This window comes from Papio anubis, chromosome 12 (assembly GCF_008728515.1).
Source record: "Papio anubis isolate 15944 chromosome 12, Panubis1.0, whole genome shotgun sequence".
In the NCBI taxonomy this organism is placed as follows: Eukaryota; Metazoa; Chordata; class Mammalia; order Primates; family Cercopithecidae; genus Papio; species Papio anubis.
The window spans coordinates 108696864-108713686 of NC_044987.1; the positions used below are offsets into that span (position 1 = coordinate 108696864).

The following is a 16823-nucleotide window of genomic DNA, read 5'->3' on the forward strand; positions in this document are numbered from 1 at the left end:
GAAATTTTAGGAGATTGATAAATAGTATCTTTTTTCTTTCCTTTTTATGATGAATTGACAAATATAACACAGTTGTATAATGCAGAAGATTAAAATCTGCCTTAATCCTGGTAAGTCATTTCAAAATTTTTTCAGATCTTTAAGCAGGGGGCTTCTTTTATTCTTGGAATTACTTTCCTGCAGCAAACATTGTTGGTACTTTATCCACTCTCCCCTGGTATTCATTGCCCCTGTGATGGTCAATGCATATTATTAAAAATTATTAATAGTCTGTAATTCTTGAACTGAGGGCTTATTTTGCAGTACAAATATGATCAGCCCACGTGTAAGTCGTTTCATTCCTCTGGCAGCAGTCATCAGTAAATGTCAGAGGAAGTATAGGCAAAAATTCTCCAGATTCCTTACTTTTCAGATGTTATCTGAGGATTCTTTGTACATAGTTCTTAGTACAATGGAACCTCAGTTGTCCACAGATGTTACCTATGCACAAGTGAAACCCTGTGTTGACTTTTCCTCCTTTTCTCTTTCCTGCTACCTTACCAGTGCTTTCTGCTATTAACTCCCAAATAAACTACTTGGATTTAAACCACTGACTCTGGGTCAGCTTTTAGGGTATCTTATTTAATATGTATCCCAGGATTGTACATCTCCCCTTTGTGCCTTTGTACAGGCAGGCCCTATCTCATTATCCCTATCAACACACAGGACAGAAGAACAGACAGCAATCTTGCTGCAGATAAGGAGGACCAAAAAACAGAAAAGCAAAGTTCTAAAACGTTCTATTTTTTCTTCTAAATTCCCCAATGTAATATATTGCATCTCTTTCCTCTTATTGAAACATTTTCACTGTACTTCTGCACCTGTGAATTGTAAACTTTATTTTTTTGTAAATTTGATAATGTCTTGATTTGCCTTCTTATTCAGATGGTAGTTCATCTGGGTATAGAAATCCGAATTGATATTTATTTTCCTCGAGACTTTTGAAGAAATCAGTCTACTGTCTGCTGACTTCTACTCTTTTTTTATATAAGAAAACTGATTTCAGGCTAATTATTATTTGTATGTTTCTCTCTCTGACATCTAAAGTTTCTGCTTCTCCTTGTATTTGCACTTTCACAATATGGTTCAACAAAAATTTTAATTGTATTACTCAAAAATTAGTGTGATTATTCAAAGGACTTAAATGTCTTTAATTTGGCAAATTCTCAGCCATTTTACATTTAAATATTTTTCTTCTGTTTTTGCTATTCTTTTTTATGGGGTTCATACAACAATATGTTGGAATTTACCAATTTGTTGACTATCTCTTATATTGACTTTTTTGTTTTCTATCTCTTTAGTCTCAAAGTTATATGTTTAGTATTTTATTTTCCAACTTTTATTTTCTAGATCTGAATTCAATTTTGATTCATCTAACATTTATCCCATCCACTAAAGAATTTTATAAAATTGTTTATGTATTTTTCCATCTTTACTATTTTTACTTGACACATACTAATTGTACATATTTATGGGATACATTGTTATATAACAATAAAATCAGGGTAATTTGCAAATCCATCACCTCAGATATTTATCATTTCTCTGCATTGGGAACATTAAAAATTCTCTCTTCTAGCTATTTGAAAATACATAATAATTTGTTGTTAACCATAAGCACCCTACAGTGCTACAGAACACTAGAACTTATATTTTATTTTCAGTGTTCTCATTTTTTTATATTTCTTATTGTACATTAATAACCACTATTTTTCTTTCATTTATTTCCAGTACTTAAATGGAATTAGAACACATGAAAAATGGTAGAAGAGTCATAATCTTAATCATTCTCCAAAAAATTGTATGCCAAGTTAACTAACTTTTCTATGTGTCACTGTCCTTATCTATACAATTGGCATAACATTTTCTCTATTTAACTATACTAATGTAATAAATTATGTCATTTAGAATACTTAGTGTAATATTTGCTGTATAGTGAGTATTCATTAATATCCACTACTACTAGCACTACTGAATACCTGTTTGTTAATACTATCATAGCAGACAGTGGCTTCATATTGATAAAGGTATGAAGTGACAAATAAAATGATACTAGCAGAAAAATATAATGTAATGCTGATAAGTAAAATAGGCACAATAAAAATAGTCAGCCAAGAAGCAAATGTAGGAATGTGAGAGCAAGAGTGAGAGAGAAAGCAACAGAATGCAAGAGAGAATGAGAAAGGGAGGGAGAGAAAGGATTGAAATTTAAGAGCAGAATCAGAAGGCAAATGTGTCAGAATACAGATGTAATATAGCCATTAAAAACAAGACTTCCAGAAGATTATTTTCACCAAGGTTATTGTAAGAGCATGTTTGTCCAGTAACTTGCCCAGATTAGACAGATAAGTGTAACTGATTAGCATTTTAGATAGAAACTATTTAGATGAATGCAGTCTTAAGAACATTATATCCACCACTTGGATCTGTTTCATAGTCTGTGAAAACCCAGTTCATATAATTTCCAGAGTAGTTATGTCACAGAGCTATAAAGATTAAATTTAAACATTTATGGGACCCAGCTAACACAATGTGTGACATAAGAAACATATTCAGCTTGTTGGCCCCTCTTATTTTCCTCCTGGATGACTTTGCAGATATACCAGCTTTAAAAGTGATGATCAACTTATAATAAATTTGTTCCATATATGTGCCCAGAATTAGGAAATAAAGTTTGCCTAGCTCTAAAACCTAAAGCATAGCCCGAATTACCTTGATTTAATCTACTCACTTAACCAAAGTATATTGAATCCCAACTGTGTTCCAGGAACTGTGTTAGCTACTTTGATTTTTCACAAAGTGAATAAATATTTACTTTTTATGTGGATAAAGAATGTGAATGCCACATCATATAGTGATAAGTAATATAATAAAATAAAATGTTATTTGATCACTGTGAAAATGTTCAGAATGTGCCATAACATCCTAGTGACCATGAGGCCCCTTCCTTCCATGAATTGCTCATTGAGATCAAACACATAAACATATGCATCTGATTGCAATTATTTTTGAAAAGAAGTTAATTTCCTCATTCCTCTGATATAATAAGAGTGGCCAATGCATTGTCCAAATTACTTTATTTATTCTTCCAGATATAAGGTACACTAAATCTTTGGCACAAGAACAAATGCACTATTATGAGGTGGGGTGGGACTATCTTTTCAACAAATAGTGGTAGAACAGCTGGACCTCTAATGCAAAAACAAAAAAAATAATAATAAGAAGAAGAATCCAAACATAGATAACTTATACTCTTCACAAAAATCAACTCAAAATGTCATCTGATAGGAGTAATTTTACTATCCCCTTTCCAATTTAAATGTCTTTTATTTCTTTTTCTTGTTTGATTCTTTTGCTAGTACTTTGTTGAACAGAAGTGGCAAAAGAGAGCATTTGCTGAGAAATCCACTGTTAGTCTGGTGAGAGTTTCCTTATAAGTAACTAGCTGCTTTTCTCTTGCTGTTTTTAGAATTTTCTCTTTGTTTTTGACTTTTGGTAGTTTGACTACAATGTACCGTGGAGAGGACCTTTTTGGGTTGTATCTATTTGAGGACCTACCAGGCTCTGATATCTGGATATCTAAATCTCTTGCTAGACTTTGGAAACTTTCAGCTATTATTTTGTTAAATATATTTTCTTCCCCCCTTTGCTTTCTCTTTGTCTCCAGGGACACCAAAAATTTAAATATTTGGTTGCTTTATGGTGTTCCATATGTTACGTAGGCTTTGTTCATTATTTTTTATTCTTTTTAAAAAACTTTTTATCTGTCTGCATTTTTTCAGAAAATCTGTCTTCAAGTTCTGAAATTCTTTCTTCTGCTTGATCTAGTTGAAGTTTTTGAATGCAGTTTTTTATTTCATTTAATGAATTCTTCAGTTCCCAAATTTCTGTTTGGATTCTTATATACGATATCTATCTCTTCAGTAAATTTCTCATTCATATCCTGAATTATGTTCATGATTTTTTTAATCAGTGTTCTCTTCTATCTCACTGAGCTTCTTTAATATCATTCAAATTATTTTGCGAGTATTCCATAAATTTCTTTTTCATTGGAATCTATAGCTGAAGAATTATTGTGTTCCTTAGGAAGTGTCATATGTCCCTGCTTTTTCATGTTTCTTGTGTTCTTACATTGATATTTCTGTATCTGGTGTTACAGTCACTTCTTCCACTTTTTTTTTTAGATGTGCTTCCATAGGGAACTTTTTCCTCAAAACGCATATATGGTGTTGGTTGGATAAGGTACTTTGTCTTTGACTTTTGATGTGTGCAATAGTGTAGTATCTGTATGATTTCTTGACTTGTAAACAGAGTCAGTGATATCTGTGATTTTCTCAGTGGCTTAGAATGTGGTTGTTAGTGGAGGCTGTGGTGAGGTTTTGTTGGGGGCAGGATGTCAGGTGAGCCAGTCCTTGGGCCCCAGAGGTGGCAGCAGCATGCCAAGCATGCTTGTTCTTGGGTCCCAGGGCAGTGAACACTGGCTCCCATGTTAGCCTGTCTAGGCAGGTTGATTTTTGGACCTTGGACCTCCAGGTTGCTTGCTCTGGTGCCAGCAGTGGGCTGGGCAGGGCAGGTGGGTAAGTTCAAGCCCCTGGGAAGTGGATGTGGCATGGACAATGACAGTATCAGTGATAGGATAACCCTCTGGCTCCTGAGTGGTCTGCACTGGTGTTGGCCATAGTTGTGACAGACTGAGTGGGCCAGTCCCCAGGCTTGCAGGTTGGTGCCTGTGAGTGAGTTCCAGCTGTGGTGGTTGCAGCCTGTTGGGTAGGCTCATCCTCAGGCTCCCAGGAGGAGTGCTCAGGTGCCACCAGTGATATAGGATAGAGCAGGGTGATCCACATGGCCTCAGACCAAGAGCTCCAGAGCTCAGAGGGGTGAAACTGGGCTGGATGGGCCTGTTCTCAGGGCCTTGGTGGTGCATGTGGTGCTGGCTGTGGTAGGCAGGGGCAGGGTAATCCTCAGGCCCCCAGTGGAATGCTCGGGTGTGTGTGGCAGCCGTTGCTCAGCAGTCTTGCTGGGTTCTTTTCAGTTTGGTTGGGCAGCATGTGCTTTAGTCCCAGGTGGTGACCGTGGGTCACTATGCACAGAGGCCCTGCTATTGAGGTGACCAGGGTGCAGGATGACTGCCAATGGCTTGTGATTTGGCACTGGTGGTAGCAGCTAGCAGTAGGACAGTGGTTTTTAACAATGAAAGAAGGAAAATCCAAAGGCTACATATTGTCATTCCATTCATGCAACATAGAAATGTAAAAACATCAATGATTTCCAAGGGTTGGGGGAGTTGGAAGTGGCTGTCTATAAAAAGCATGCAAAGGGAAATTTTAGGATGAATCAGATATTTTCTATGGTGCTCTGCTGGTGAACACATGCCTGCATCTGTCCAAACTCATAGAACTACACGTAGCAAAGAGTGAATGTATCGCATACAAATGAAAAATGATCAACCAAGAGTACAGGGGAATTCCAGAATTAAACAGACTGTGAAAAAAAAAATCTAATTTTATTATAAATGTATGACTTTACTTCACTGAAAGGAGATGAGGGGGGGAAAAAAGCCAAGCTAAGTAAGGTTGGAAAAACAATGTGCTAACCAGAAGCCCTAAAGCTAAAAATAAATTTTGTAAAAATACTGTGCTTTAGTTGCTAAAGTTGTTTCTCATGGAGGTATGGATTAACAATTAGGCAACTGCTTTACTTCTATGCTGGAGATGGAATAAACCGAATTAGAGTCACAGACATAGGGGAGGAAAAGGTTCCTCAACCCTTCTAGGGTTCCTGGCTAGGTCTGAGATAAAACTGACAAAGACAGACTAACAGGGGAAAAGCGTAACAGATTAATTTAATCAAAATTCTATGTGACACGGGAGCCTTCAGGAATGAAGACTCAAAGATCCAGGGAAAATTGTTTGTTTTTATGCTTAGGTTCATGGAAGTGTGACTGCATGTGGAAATGTGACTGGACAAGGTATATGACCTAATGGTAATAGTGAGAAAACCCAGCAAGGCCTGTCTGTTCAGATACTTCTTGGCCTTTCTGTTGTAGCATTTCTTCCTTCCAGGTAACAGGCAGGACCTCTCTGGAATGAGAGTCAATTATTTTTGTAACTTTTCTTTTAGGTTTGGGGGTACATGGGTAAGTTTGTATATAGGTAAACTTGTGTCACGGGGGTTTGTTGTACAGATTAATTCATCACCCGTATGCTAAGGCTAGTTATTTATTTCCAATAGTTATTTTTTTCTGATCCTCTCCCTCCTTCCACCCTCCACCCTTAAGCAGGCCCCAGTGTCTTTTGTTCCCTTCTTTGTGTCCATGAGTTCCTATCATTTAGTTCCCACCTATTAAGTGAGATCATGTGGTTTTTGTACTCCCTATTCAATAAAAGGTGCTGGGTAACAGGCTAGCCATACACAGAAGATTGAAACTGGACCTCTTCCTTGAACCATATACACAAATCTACTCAAGTTGGATTAAAGACTTCAATGTAAAACCCTAAGCTATAAAAACCCTGGAAGACAACCTAGGCAATAGCATTCTGAACATAGGAACTGGCAAAGATTTCACGACAAGGAAAAAGAAAGCAATTGCAACAAAAGCAAAAGTTGACAAATAGGATCTAATTAAACCAAGAGTTTCTGCACAGCAGAAGAAACAATCAACAGAATAAGACAACCTACAGAATGGGAGAAAATATTTGCAAACTATGCATCTGAGAAAGGTCTACTATCCTACTTCCATAAGGAACTTAAGCAAATTTACAAGAAACAAACAACCCCATTAAAGAGTGCCCAAAGGACATTAACAGACACCTTTCAAAAGAAGACATACATGTGGCCAACAAGCATATGAGCCCATTTTTTTTTATGACAAGCTCCTAGATAGAGAGGTGGGAGAAAGAGTAATATTTCTAGGTTTTATGGCTTGCTCTGGGGAAAAGGAGTTCTAGTTTCTATGGTCCACCATGGAGAAGAGTAATTCTGGTTTCTGACCTACTTTGGGGAAGAAAGAGGGGAAAGAGACAGGAGGACAGGGGAAGGTCAGAAAGACTTTGGTTCTGAGGCTTCTTCTGAGGCCTTCCAATGTCCTTTTGTTCAAAGTACTCGTCATGACAAAGTGCCATACTTTGGGGCGTCATTTTCTAAGCCCCAACAGAGACATCAGTATGAACTCATATTTAGTTTAATATAATGAATAAATTTAGAAATAAATGTGGTTTGCTCTGTATACAGGGTCCAGAAATACATACTTAGTTCTTTTGATAAAAGAGCCTAGAAGAAGTGAAACAGCGGTAACAGCAAGCACACCCTGTGTCCAGATGTTGGCTTGTAAACACCATTCTCTATCAAAATAAAGAAGCCTCTTTGTAGAAGTAGTGGATTCTGTGACAGTGGTAGGAAAAATACAAGATGAGCTTACAGCATCATGTAATGCCCTAGAGTAAGGACATATTCTAAATAAAATCAAAACAAAACACAAAGGGTGAACAATGTCAAAGGAACATAAGGGCCTTCTGAAAGAGCTTCAAAGGATGAAAGTGGAAACATTTAGACCAAAAAAAAATAAAACAAAAACCTAGTATTGCCTTATAATCCAGTATAAAGTAAACAAACCAGAACACGCTAATATAAATGATGATTATAAACAAATAAATGAGAAAGGAGACAAATCTTGCTTACAGAAAAACTCCAAATAAGTTGTTTAAACACTGATCTCAGCAAGAGGTGGAGCTTAATTCCCACACACCAGCAGTGTGAGCTGGAATTACTGATTTGTTTCTAAAGAATAGAGCAGAGAAAGGGGGAACAAAAAGTAACTCTATGAGAGATAATTAAGCAAACTTTACCTAACATCTGTGATCATGTTAAACACATCACTGACAAGTCATGTTGATAGCATGTGTCCATGATATGATGTGCTAGAAGAGAAATTTTATCACTGATGTTACTTGAAAAACAGCACAGCCCCAGGAAAATAATGAGAAAACCTCAGAAAAACATAATTTCCATTTCAGACATTCTATGAAATGTCTCACCAGCACTCCCTCAAAACACAGGGAAAGATGGACAATCTGCCATAACTAGAAGAGATTAAGGAAACCTGACAACTAAATGCAAGAAGAGGAAAAGAGTGGAAAAATCAATGAGATTGGAGTAAGTTCTGAAGTGTAGAAAGTAATAGTGCGTCTATCTTTTTTTTTTGTAGTTTTGACAAATGTACCATCATAAGATAAGATTATGACACAGGAGAAATCAGGCAAGTGTTTGTATTAGATTTGTAGGAAGCTTCAAACAACAGGTATTTATTCTTTCACAGTTTGGAAGCCAGAAGTGCCAAATCAGTGACCCTGGACTGAAATCGGCACAGTAGCAAGGCCTGCTTGCTTCATAAACTATAAGTGAGAATTTTATTTCTTGCCTCTTCCATTTGATGGTGGCTGCAGGTATTCCAAATATTGTGGTCACATCACTTTAGTCTCTGCTTTCATGGTCACTTTGCCGACTCCTCTTTTGTCTGTCATCACATCTCTCTGTCTTCTTCTGATAGTGACATATGTGGGCCTTTAGGGCTCACACAGGTAATCCACAATACTATCTCCATCTTAATCACCTCTACATAGTCCTTTTAGGCAATATAAGGTAACATCGAAAGGTTCCAGGAATCAGGATGCATAAAGATTGTGCATTATAACAGCCTATTGAATTTATGTTATGTTTGCTGCTGACACATATTGTCATGTTTATATTCTACTACATGGATGTTTAGAATCATTTCAGTTAATTCTATAATTTATGTGTATGAAGTAATTTTCAAATGTAATCAGATGTTAAACCTTAAATAATTTCACACTTAATGTATTTTTATGATTTACTAAGTAGTATTTATTTGATATATTATTTTCTACTTAATGAGACATCACATCTAAGTAAAAATTATGAGATGGCTTCAAATGAGCTACTTGATGATAGAATTTTCAGGAAACGATTGTGTCTAAAAGTTGGAGAAAAAGTGCTTAGAATATAGGTAAAAATGTTTTGTAAAGAAATTATCTGTGTCTTTTGAAATGAACTATATGTCTGAATAGTAGGCTTATATAATAGATAGTTTGCTATAATCATGAATGGTTCAAAGGTTCAACATATTGATACAATTAGACTCAAAGCTTAATTATTTTATCCATTCATTTAACAAATACTTATTGAGAATCTCCTAGGAAACACACTCATTTAGGTACTAAAGATCTCATAAAAAAACAAAAAATTCACTGCTTTAATGAAGTTTGCCTTCTAGTTGGATAGTAGGATATATAGTAAACAAGAGAATAAATATACAGGAGAGTGTGAGTAAAAACGAGGAAGGATAACACGAGATGAGGGGCAGTGTACATGGGGTGGGGAGAGGGATTATTTTATAAAGGTGGTGAAGGAAAGACTCTATGACTGGGTCACATTTAAGAAAAGACCTGAATGGAGTGAGGAAATATTATGCATGGAGAGTAGCAAGTGCACAGGCCCTGAGGTTGGAGCAGGCTTGGAGTTGTGAAAAACAGCAAGGAGAGCAGGCTGGACGAAATGGAGTAAAACACAGGTGAAGCAGCAAAAGGTGATGTATGTCAACTAAACTAAGAATGAAGGAGCAGAATTAACAATTTCAAAGCATTTGCAGAAAGAAAAATGTACATTTTTTTCTCAGTACATTTTTAAACACTTTAAAAGTTGGTAGCAATATACAAAGAAATGCTTTTATTTTTACTCAATTTTTCTGGTACTCTAGTTATTTTATCCTTTTAAAATTTAAAACATGAACATGTTGCTTCATAAATCAGCAATGACACAAATATTAATTCATATGAGATGCTATATTTACATATTCTTGATAAAATGTGCCAAGGAAAAGCATATACTTTCATTTAATAATATGTTTTCTTTTAAGCAAAATGAGGACTCCTGGAACAGTATTCAGCGAAATAAATTTAAAAGCATTAGGCTCAACTTTATATTCTACTCCCCAAATTAAGTATTTAAATTATTTTTACTAAATATTAGTGTATTACTCAGGGTTCTACAGAGAAACAGAACCGATAGATAGATAGATAGATAGATAGATAGATAGATAGATAGATAGATACAAGGAGATTTATTATGGGAACTGGCTCATGTGAATATGCAGGTTGAGAAGTCTCACAATATACTGTCTGCAAACTGGAGAAGCAGGAAGGCCAGTAGAGTAATTTGGAGTTTGAAGATCTGAGAAAGGTCAGGACAGGGTTGTGGAACTTGTATAAGGCCTGGAGGCCAAAGGCCCAACAAACCAGGAACTCAAATGTCTAAGAACAAGAGAAGATGAATGTCCCAGCTCAAGAAGAGACACAATTCATCCTTCCTCCACCATTTTGTTCTTTGCAGGTGAGCCCTCAGTAGATTGAATGATGGACACCCACACTGGGGAGGGCAGATCTTCCTTACTCAGTCTCCTGATTCAAATATTAATCTCTTCTGGAAACACTTTCACAGACATATTCAGAATAATGTTTAAGCAGCTATCTGGGCATCCCTTAATCCAGTCAAACTGACGCATAAAATTAACCATCAGAACTTGCCACATTACATTTAATCTGGGCACATTTTCCACACCTATGGAAAATTCCCCACTTCGTGGAAAACCTTCATGTGCTTTTATTAATGGACTTGTTTTTGCTCTGGTTTTATGTATATTTGCATTGACATGTGGTAGATAAAAATGCATGTAGAATAAGTGAATACATTAGTATCTTTAAGGTTTTCGGCAAAGACGCCCCAAGATGTCTTAGCCATTCTTGTCCAGGTGTTATGTTTCTGGACATAATGTTTCTTTTTACTTAGACAATAGACTTTTAAACAGGCATGGCAATCACTTCAGGAATTTACTTGATTGTGGACCTTAAATGTGATTCAGAACACAGAGAAGATCCGAGAGAAATGAAACTAGGTTATGGTGCATCCTACAATGTTAAACTGACCATCCTAGAGACAATTTTGCCTTCTCAATAACTTTCTTGAATGCACTCTTCACTTCCTTGTTCCTCAGACTGTAGACCAGGGGGTTCAGCATGGGGATGACCATTGTATAGAACACAGATGCCATTTTGTCTGTGTCCATGGAGTGACTAGAGCTGGGTTGTAAGTACATGAAGATAATAGTCCCATAGAAGATGGTGACTGCAATGAAGTGAGAGGCACAGGTGGACAAAGCCTTCTGCTATCCCGAAGCTGAGTGCATCTTTAGGATGGTGATAAAAATGAATATGTAGGATATCAAGATAACCAGGAGAGCTAAAAAGATATTGAAGCTCACAACATAAACAAGAACAAGCTCGCTAACATGTCTATCAGAGCAAGAGAGAACCACGACTGCTGGAATATCACAGAAAAAGTGATGGACTTCATTGGACTTACAGAAAGAGAGACTAAATGTGTCCCCAGTGTGGATGGAGGCATTCAGGAAACCACAGAGGTAGGAGCCTATGGTCAGATGAGCACATACACTTGTTGTCATGGTTGTGGTATAATGCAGGGGTTTGCACACTGCCACATAGCGGTCATAGGCCATTGAGGCCAAGAGGTAATTTTCCACAGTGGCAAGAGCTACAAAAATATACATTTGAGCAGCACATGCATTGTAGGAGATGACCTTGTCTTCTATAAGGAATCCAGCCATGACGGTGGGAGTGACAGCTGAAGAGTAGCAAAAGTCCACTAAAGACAAGTTACTGAGAAAAAAGTACATGGGATTGTGGAGACAGGAATCCCAGAATATTACTACAATAATTCCCAGGTTTCCAACCAGAGTGATAATATAGATGAAGAGGAACATTATAAAGAGGGGAACCTGCAGTTCTGAGTCATTGGTTAGTCCTAGAAGAATGAACTGTGTTACTTCTGTCTTATTTTCCATCATTGCTCTGGGGGACTCACAGGATGCTTGTAGCAATACAAAAAGGAACAATGTGATAAATAAATTGAATTAAAATTGAAAAGTATAAGTACAATATGTATTCCTTCATTGTAGCAATAACTTGTACTTCAAGATTCCCTAGAAAAAACGTGGCCTTGACAACCAAAGGTAGTGCATTAATTATACAGAATTACATACTGTTGAAACTGAAGAATCTTAATAGATTATTTGCACAATTTTTAGATGTTATAAATTTGTAAACTCATATGTAGAAAATTTACTAACCTGATCAAGATGACTCGTCTAGATGCATCTGTCTGTCAATTCACCTTTCCTGAGCACGGTAAAAGCTGACGCATGTTGCTAATTTGCCAAGAACTTGTCTAGACATTTTAGACATATATTCATTATTTCCTTGCAATGATATTATGTATTTGATTAGTTGTTGCATTCATTTAAATTATGAAGCACAGGAGGTTGAGTAACATATTCATATTTATACAAGTATTAAATGGCAAGCCATGCTTTGGATCCATGCCAACTTTTGAACGCATGTTGAATGGTTCCTAAGTCTAATGGTCTAAACTGTATTTAAATCAAATTGAATACAACTCAATTTACAATCACTCATTGTCTCCTTTGGTACAAACTCAGTGTTTTGGGTTTCACAATGAAGTAAGCGAGTAATATACGCATAGTGAAAGTGGTGGGATAACTGGGTTGTTAGGGGCATGTTCAACTAGCAGAAACAATTCTGAGAGAAGCCTATCATCAGATACGGCAGATACAGAGCTTGAGTTCTTGGAAGAGAGGCATGTCAGTCCACCACTTACCACCTGGGGACCACTGGTTCTAATCTAATTCCCTTAAACATCACATTTTCTTCTGTAAAACTAAAACAGTAATGTGACCTACTTTGAGGTAGTATTGTGAGAATTAAATAAGATAATCTATTAAAAATGCTAGATGTTAAGCACAGCCTAATGAGTGCTAGTTATAATATTAAATACTATTAGGATGGGTGATAATCTTTTTGTTGGTTTTATGAAAGTGGATGGTGACAAGCAGGGCTGCAGGCATGGGTGAGTTTTGAAATACTGAAGCTCCCATGTCCAATTTTCTTTTCCTCCATACTAGGACCACTGAGATTTTCTGTGTTTCTTTCAGGTTGTCCTTCCTCCAAGCAAATGATTGTCTGCTCCGGAAAATTCACGCGAGCCTCTCTTTTCTTAATTTCTCCCTTGAAATCCACATTTTAGTGTGGGTAAAAAAGTTTCTTTTTCCTAAAGCCATTCTTTCTCTTATTACTGTTATTCCATAGTTAAAGATTAAGGGTTAAAATTTCCTACTTTATGGGCTATCTTTATTTAGCTCACAGATCTGATTTGGTGGCAAGTTCCATGTGATAAAATATTTTTTTTGAATGTATTCTTGATTAGGAACAATATTTTATTATTTATTTATTTATGTTGTTTTTAAATTTCAATGCTCATTTTAGATACAAGGGTTACACGTACAGATTTGTTACGTGGGAATATTGCATAATGCTGAGGTTTGGAGTATGGATACTGTCACCCTGGTGGTGAGCATACCATCTGATAGGTAGTTCTTAAGCCCACCCTCTCTTTCTCCATTAGTCCACAGTGTCTATTGTTCCCATATTTAGGTCCATGTGTTCTCATCATTTAGCCCTCACTTATTAGTGAGGACGTGAGGTATTTGGTTTTCTGTTATTGTGTTACTTTGCTTAAGATTATGGCCTCCAGATTCATCCACATTGCTGCAAAGGATGTGATTTCATTTTTTATGGCTATGTAGTATTCCAAAAATCTGGTGTACAGATTTCTTCAAAAACTTAAAACAGAGCTACTATTTGACCCAGTATATACCCAAAAGGTAATAAGTCATTTACTAAAAAGACAAATACGTATGGTCAACCTAAATGCCCATCAATGATAGATTGGATAAAGAAATGTGGTACATATACACCACAAAATATTATGCAGCCATAAAAAAGAACAGGATCATCTACTTTGCAGGGACATAGATGGATCTGGAAGCCATTATCCTCAGCAAACTAATGCGGAAACAGAAAATCGAATACTGCATGCTCTCACTTTTAAGTGGGAGCTGAATGATGAAAAGACATGGACACATGGTAGAGAACAACACACACTGGGGTCTGTCAAAGGGTGGTGGGTAGAAGGAGGGAGAGCATCAGGAAGAAAAGCTAATGGATGCTGGGCTTAATACCTAGGTGATGGGATGATCTGTACAGCTAATCACCATGGCACATCTTTAGCTATGTAACAAACCTGCACATCCTGCATGTGTACCCCTGAACTTTAAAGTTGGACACTTTTTTAAAAAAGACACATGTACCTATAAGATCATCAGCACACTATTCACAGCAACAAATGTATAGAATCAACCCTGGTGCCCATCAGTGGTAGACTGGATAAAGAAGTTGTGGTACATATACACCATGGAATATTACACAGCCATGAAAATAAGAATGAAATCAGGAACAATACTTTAAATCTTTGTATTTGGATTGGGGTCTTTAGAAGGGTATCCAACCAATACTAACTACTGTTTCCTACTGTCTTTCTCTGAAACACTTGGCAACTTCACTTCCCAAGCCTGAGGTATGAAGACGTTATGTTGCTAACTTTAACATACATCACTGCTTTTAGCATACACTATGTTCTACCAATAATAAAAACTTTATATATAAATGATGTGTGTGTGTGTGTGTGTGTGTGTGAGAGTGAGAGAGAGAGAGAGTTAGGTATTATTATTGTTATTATTACTTTATCATTAAGAACATTGAGAATTTGAGAAGTGATGTGATGCTCCAAAATTATATGGCTAGTTTGAGAGTCAAGATTCAAGAGTTAAATCCATCTTCAATCTAAAGTCAAAACTTTCAGCCACATCACTGTCAACATATGTAGATGTGCTAATAATAGTAAGAATGAGATTATTAAAAAAAGTTAAAACACAAGTCATAGCTTGTTAATTCATTTAACACCCTTTTGTAGTTTAAAGAATGAACATTTCACCCTTTTTTGTTTGTTTTTGTTTTTTTACCACTCATGAGAAGCCAATACATAATGAACAGATAAAATTACCACCTAGTCAATCAGAGTATCATCTATCTTATCTTTTGTTCATATCTTTGGAGGAAGAAGCGTGTTTCATAAGAACCACTAAATTTCCTATAATGGAACATTTATGCCCTACGCCCACCTCAGTATTTTAGAAAAAAATGTTGAAAACACCTATTTCTGCCCTCAAATAACTTATAGTAGGTGTAGCTGCCCCACTGCTTTTGCATGAGTTATACTTCTCTCTAAAATGTTTCTTAGATATAGAAGCTTACCTTACAGCTGGATGAGCAGAAACAGTCAATACAGAATAGTTTGTCTTTAATCAGAAAATCAGCCATGGAATATTGCATTAATATGTTTGGAGAAGCTTGCTTTCAGGTAATGGTCAACAGGTTTCAAGGTCTCCAGGCATGGAAAAATAAAGGGAAGAGCATTAAGATGGAACAAGTCCTGAATCTCCTATTAATTCTTTCTGGGAACTTAAAGGAGTTACTTATCTTCCCCTTTCTCGAGAAAATAAACATGTTAAGATTACCTCTCTCACATAATTCACAGAATTGCATCTGTAAATAACAAGTAAGTGAAGGCTGTAAAACATCTTGCTAAGGGGTCATCGTGCAAAAGTCAGTCAATGTAATTTTTAACTTGGGATGTTTTCCCTGAGCAGGGTTGAAGGTTCATAGCAAAGCCTCAGGTCAGAAGGCATGCATGAACTAAAAACAATTATCCTTTAGATGAATAAATGATGATCCGTGGAGCTTTGTACACAGTGTGGTCTCTCTAAAACTACATCATGTTGGGAGTCATGTTGGGATTTCATATGCTAATATATGGAGATATGAGGAGAATTATAAGGGCATGGAGATCTCTGGAGATGTTCCCTGTGAGAGGATCTACAGCTCCTCATTCTACTTTCCTGGTGAAGAAGCAATTAAAGCTGCCAGTGGGGATCAAGCTTATTATTTTTAATATACGCACATAATTTGTGTGCATATTAAATTTGTTATTTCTTTTTTCATTCGCTAATGAATGCATAATTTACATACAGTAATACCCAGTATTAATACACACTGTACTGTATAGTTCTAAGAATTTTGTCAAATATATGGTCACATAATGACTACAACAATTACATTAAAAATATTTTCTAAGCCTACTTTTTGGTAACCTCTTTTCCCACCCACTATCCTGGCAACAAGTAAATTGTTTTTGTCCAAATAATTTTGCTTTTGCTAGAATGTCTTTAAATATAATCCTAGAATATGTAGTCGTTGAGTCTGGCATCTTTCACTTTCACTTAGCAATTGAAACCCATATATATTGTTGCCTATGTCAGTGTTAAACCTTTTTTATTGTAGAAGAATATTGCATTATGTGGACATTATAGATTGTTTTTCTCATTGTGCAACTGAGGAACATTTGTACTGGTTTTAGAGTTTGGTGAGTAGAAATAAAGCTGATCTAAGCATTTCATTAAAGATTTCTGGGCGAGGCACTGTAGCTCATGCCTGTAATCCTAGCACTTTGGGAGGCTGAGGTGGGTGTATCACTTGAGGTAAGAAGTTTAAGACCAGCCTGGTCAACATGGTGACACTCAGTCTCTACTAAAAATACAAAAATTAGCCAGGCATGGTGGTAGGCACCTGTAATCCCAGCTCCTCAGGAGGCTGAGGCAGGAGAATTGATTGAACCTGGGAGGTAGAGGCGGAGGCTGCAGTGAGCCAAGATTGTGCCTCTGT

General features: G+C 36.5%; 2 protein-coding genes across 6 annotated transcripts in view; both read right to left on the reverse strand.

The window, feature by feature from the left end:
* Positions 1-16823, reverse strand: part of LOC101007728 (olfactory receptor 10Q1) — a 238786-nt gene that overhangs the window by 190500 nt on the left and 31463 nt on the right. For all 5 annotated transcript variants that reach the window (XM_031653591.1, XM_031653588.1, XM_031653589.1 and 2 more), the window contains one exon: positions 15357-15486. The gene's annotated coding sequence lies outside the window, so the exon portion shown is untranslated. The remainder of the gene's footprint in view (positions 1-15356; positions 15487-16823) is intronic.
* Positions 6669-13902, reverse strand: LOC101004614 (olfactory receptor 5B3). The gene is given in 1 exon segment (XM_021925717.2): positions 6669-13902. A coding segment is annotated over 1 exon segment (948 nt). The 5' UTR covers positions 11975-13902; the 3' UTR covers positions 6669-11026.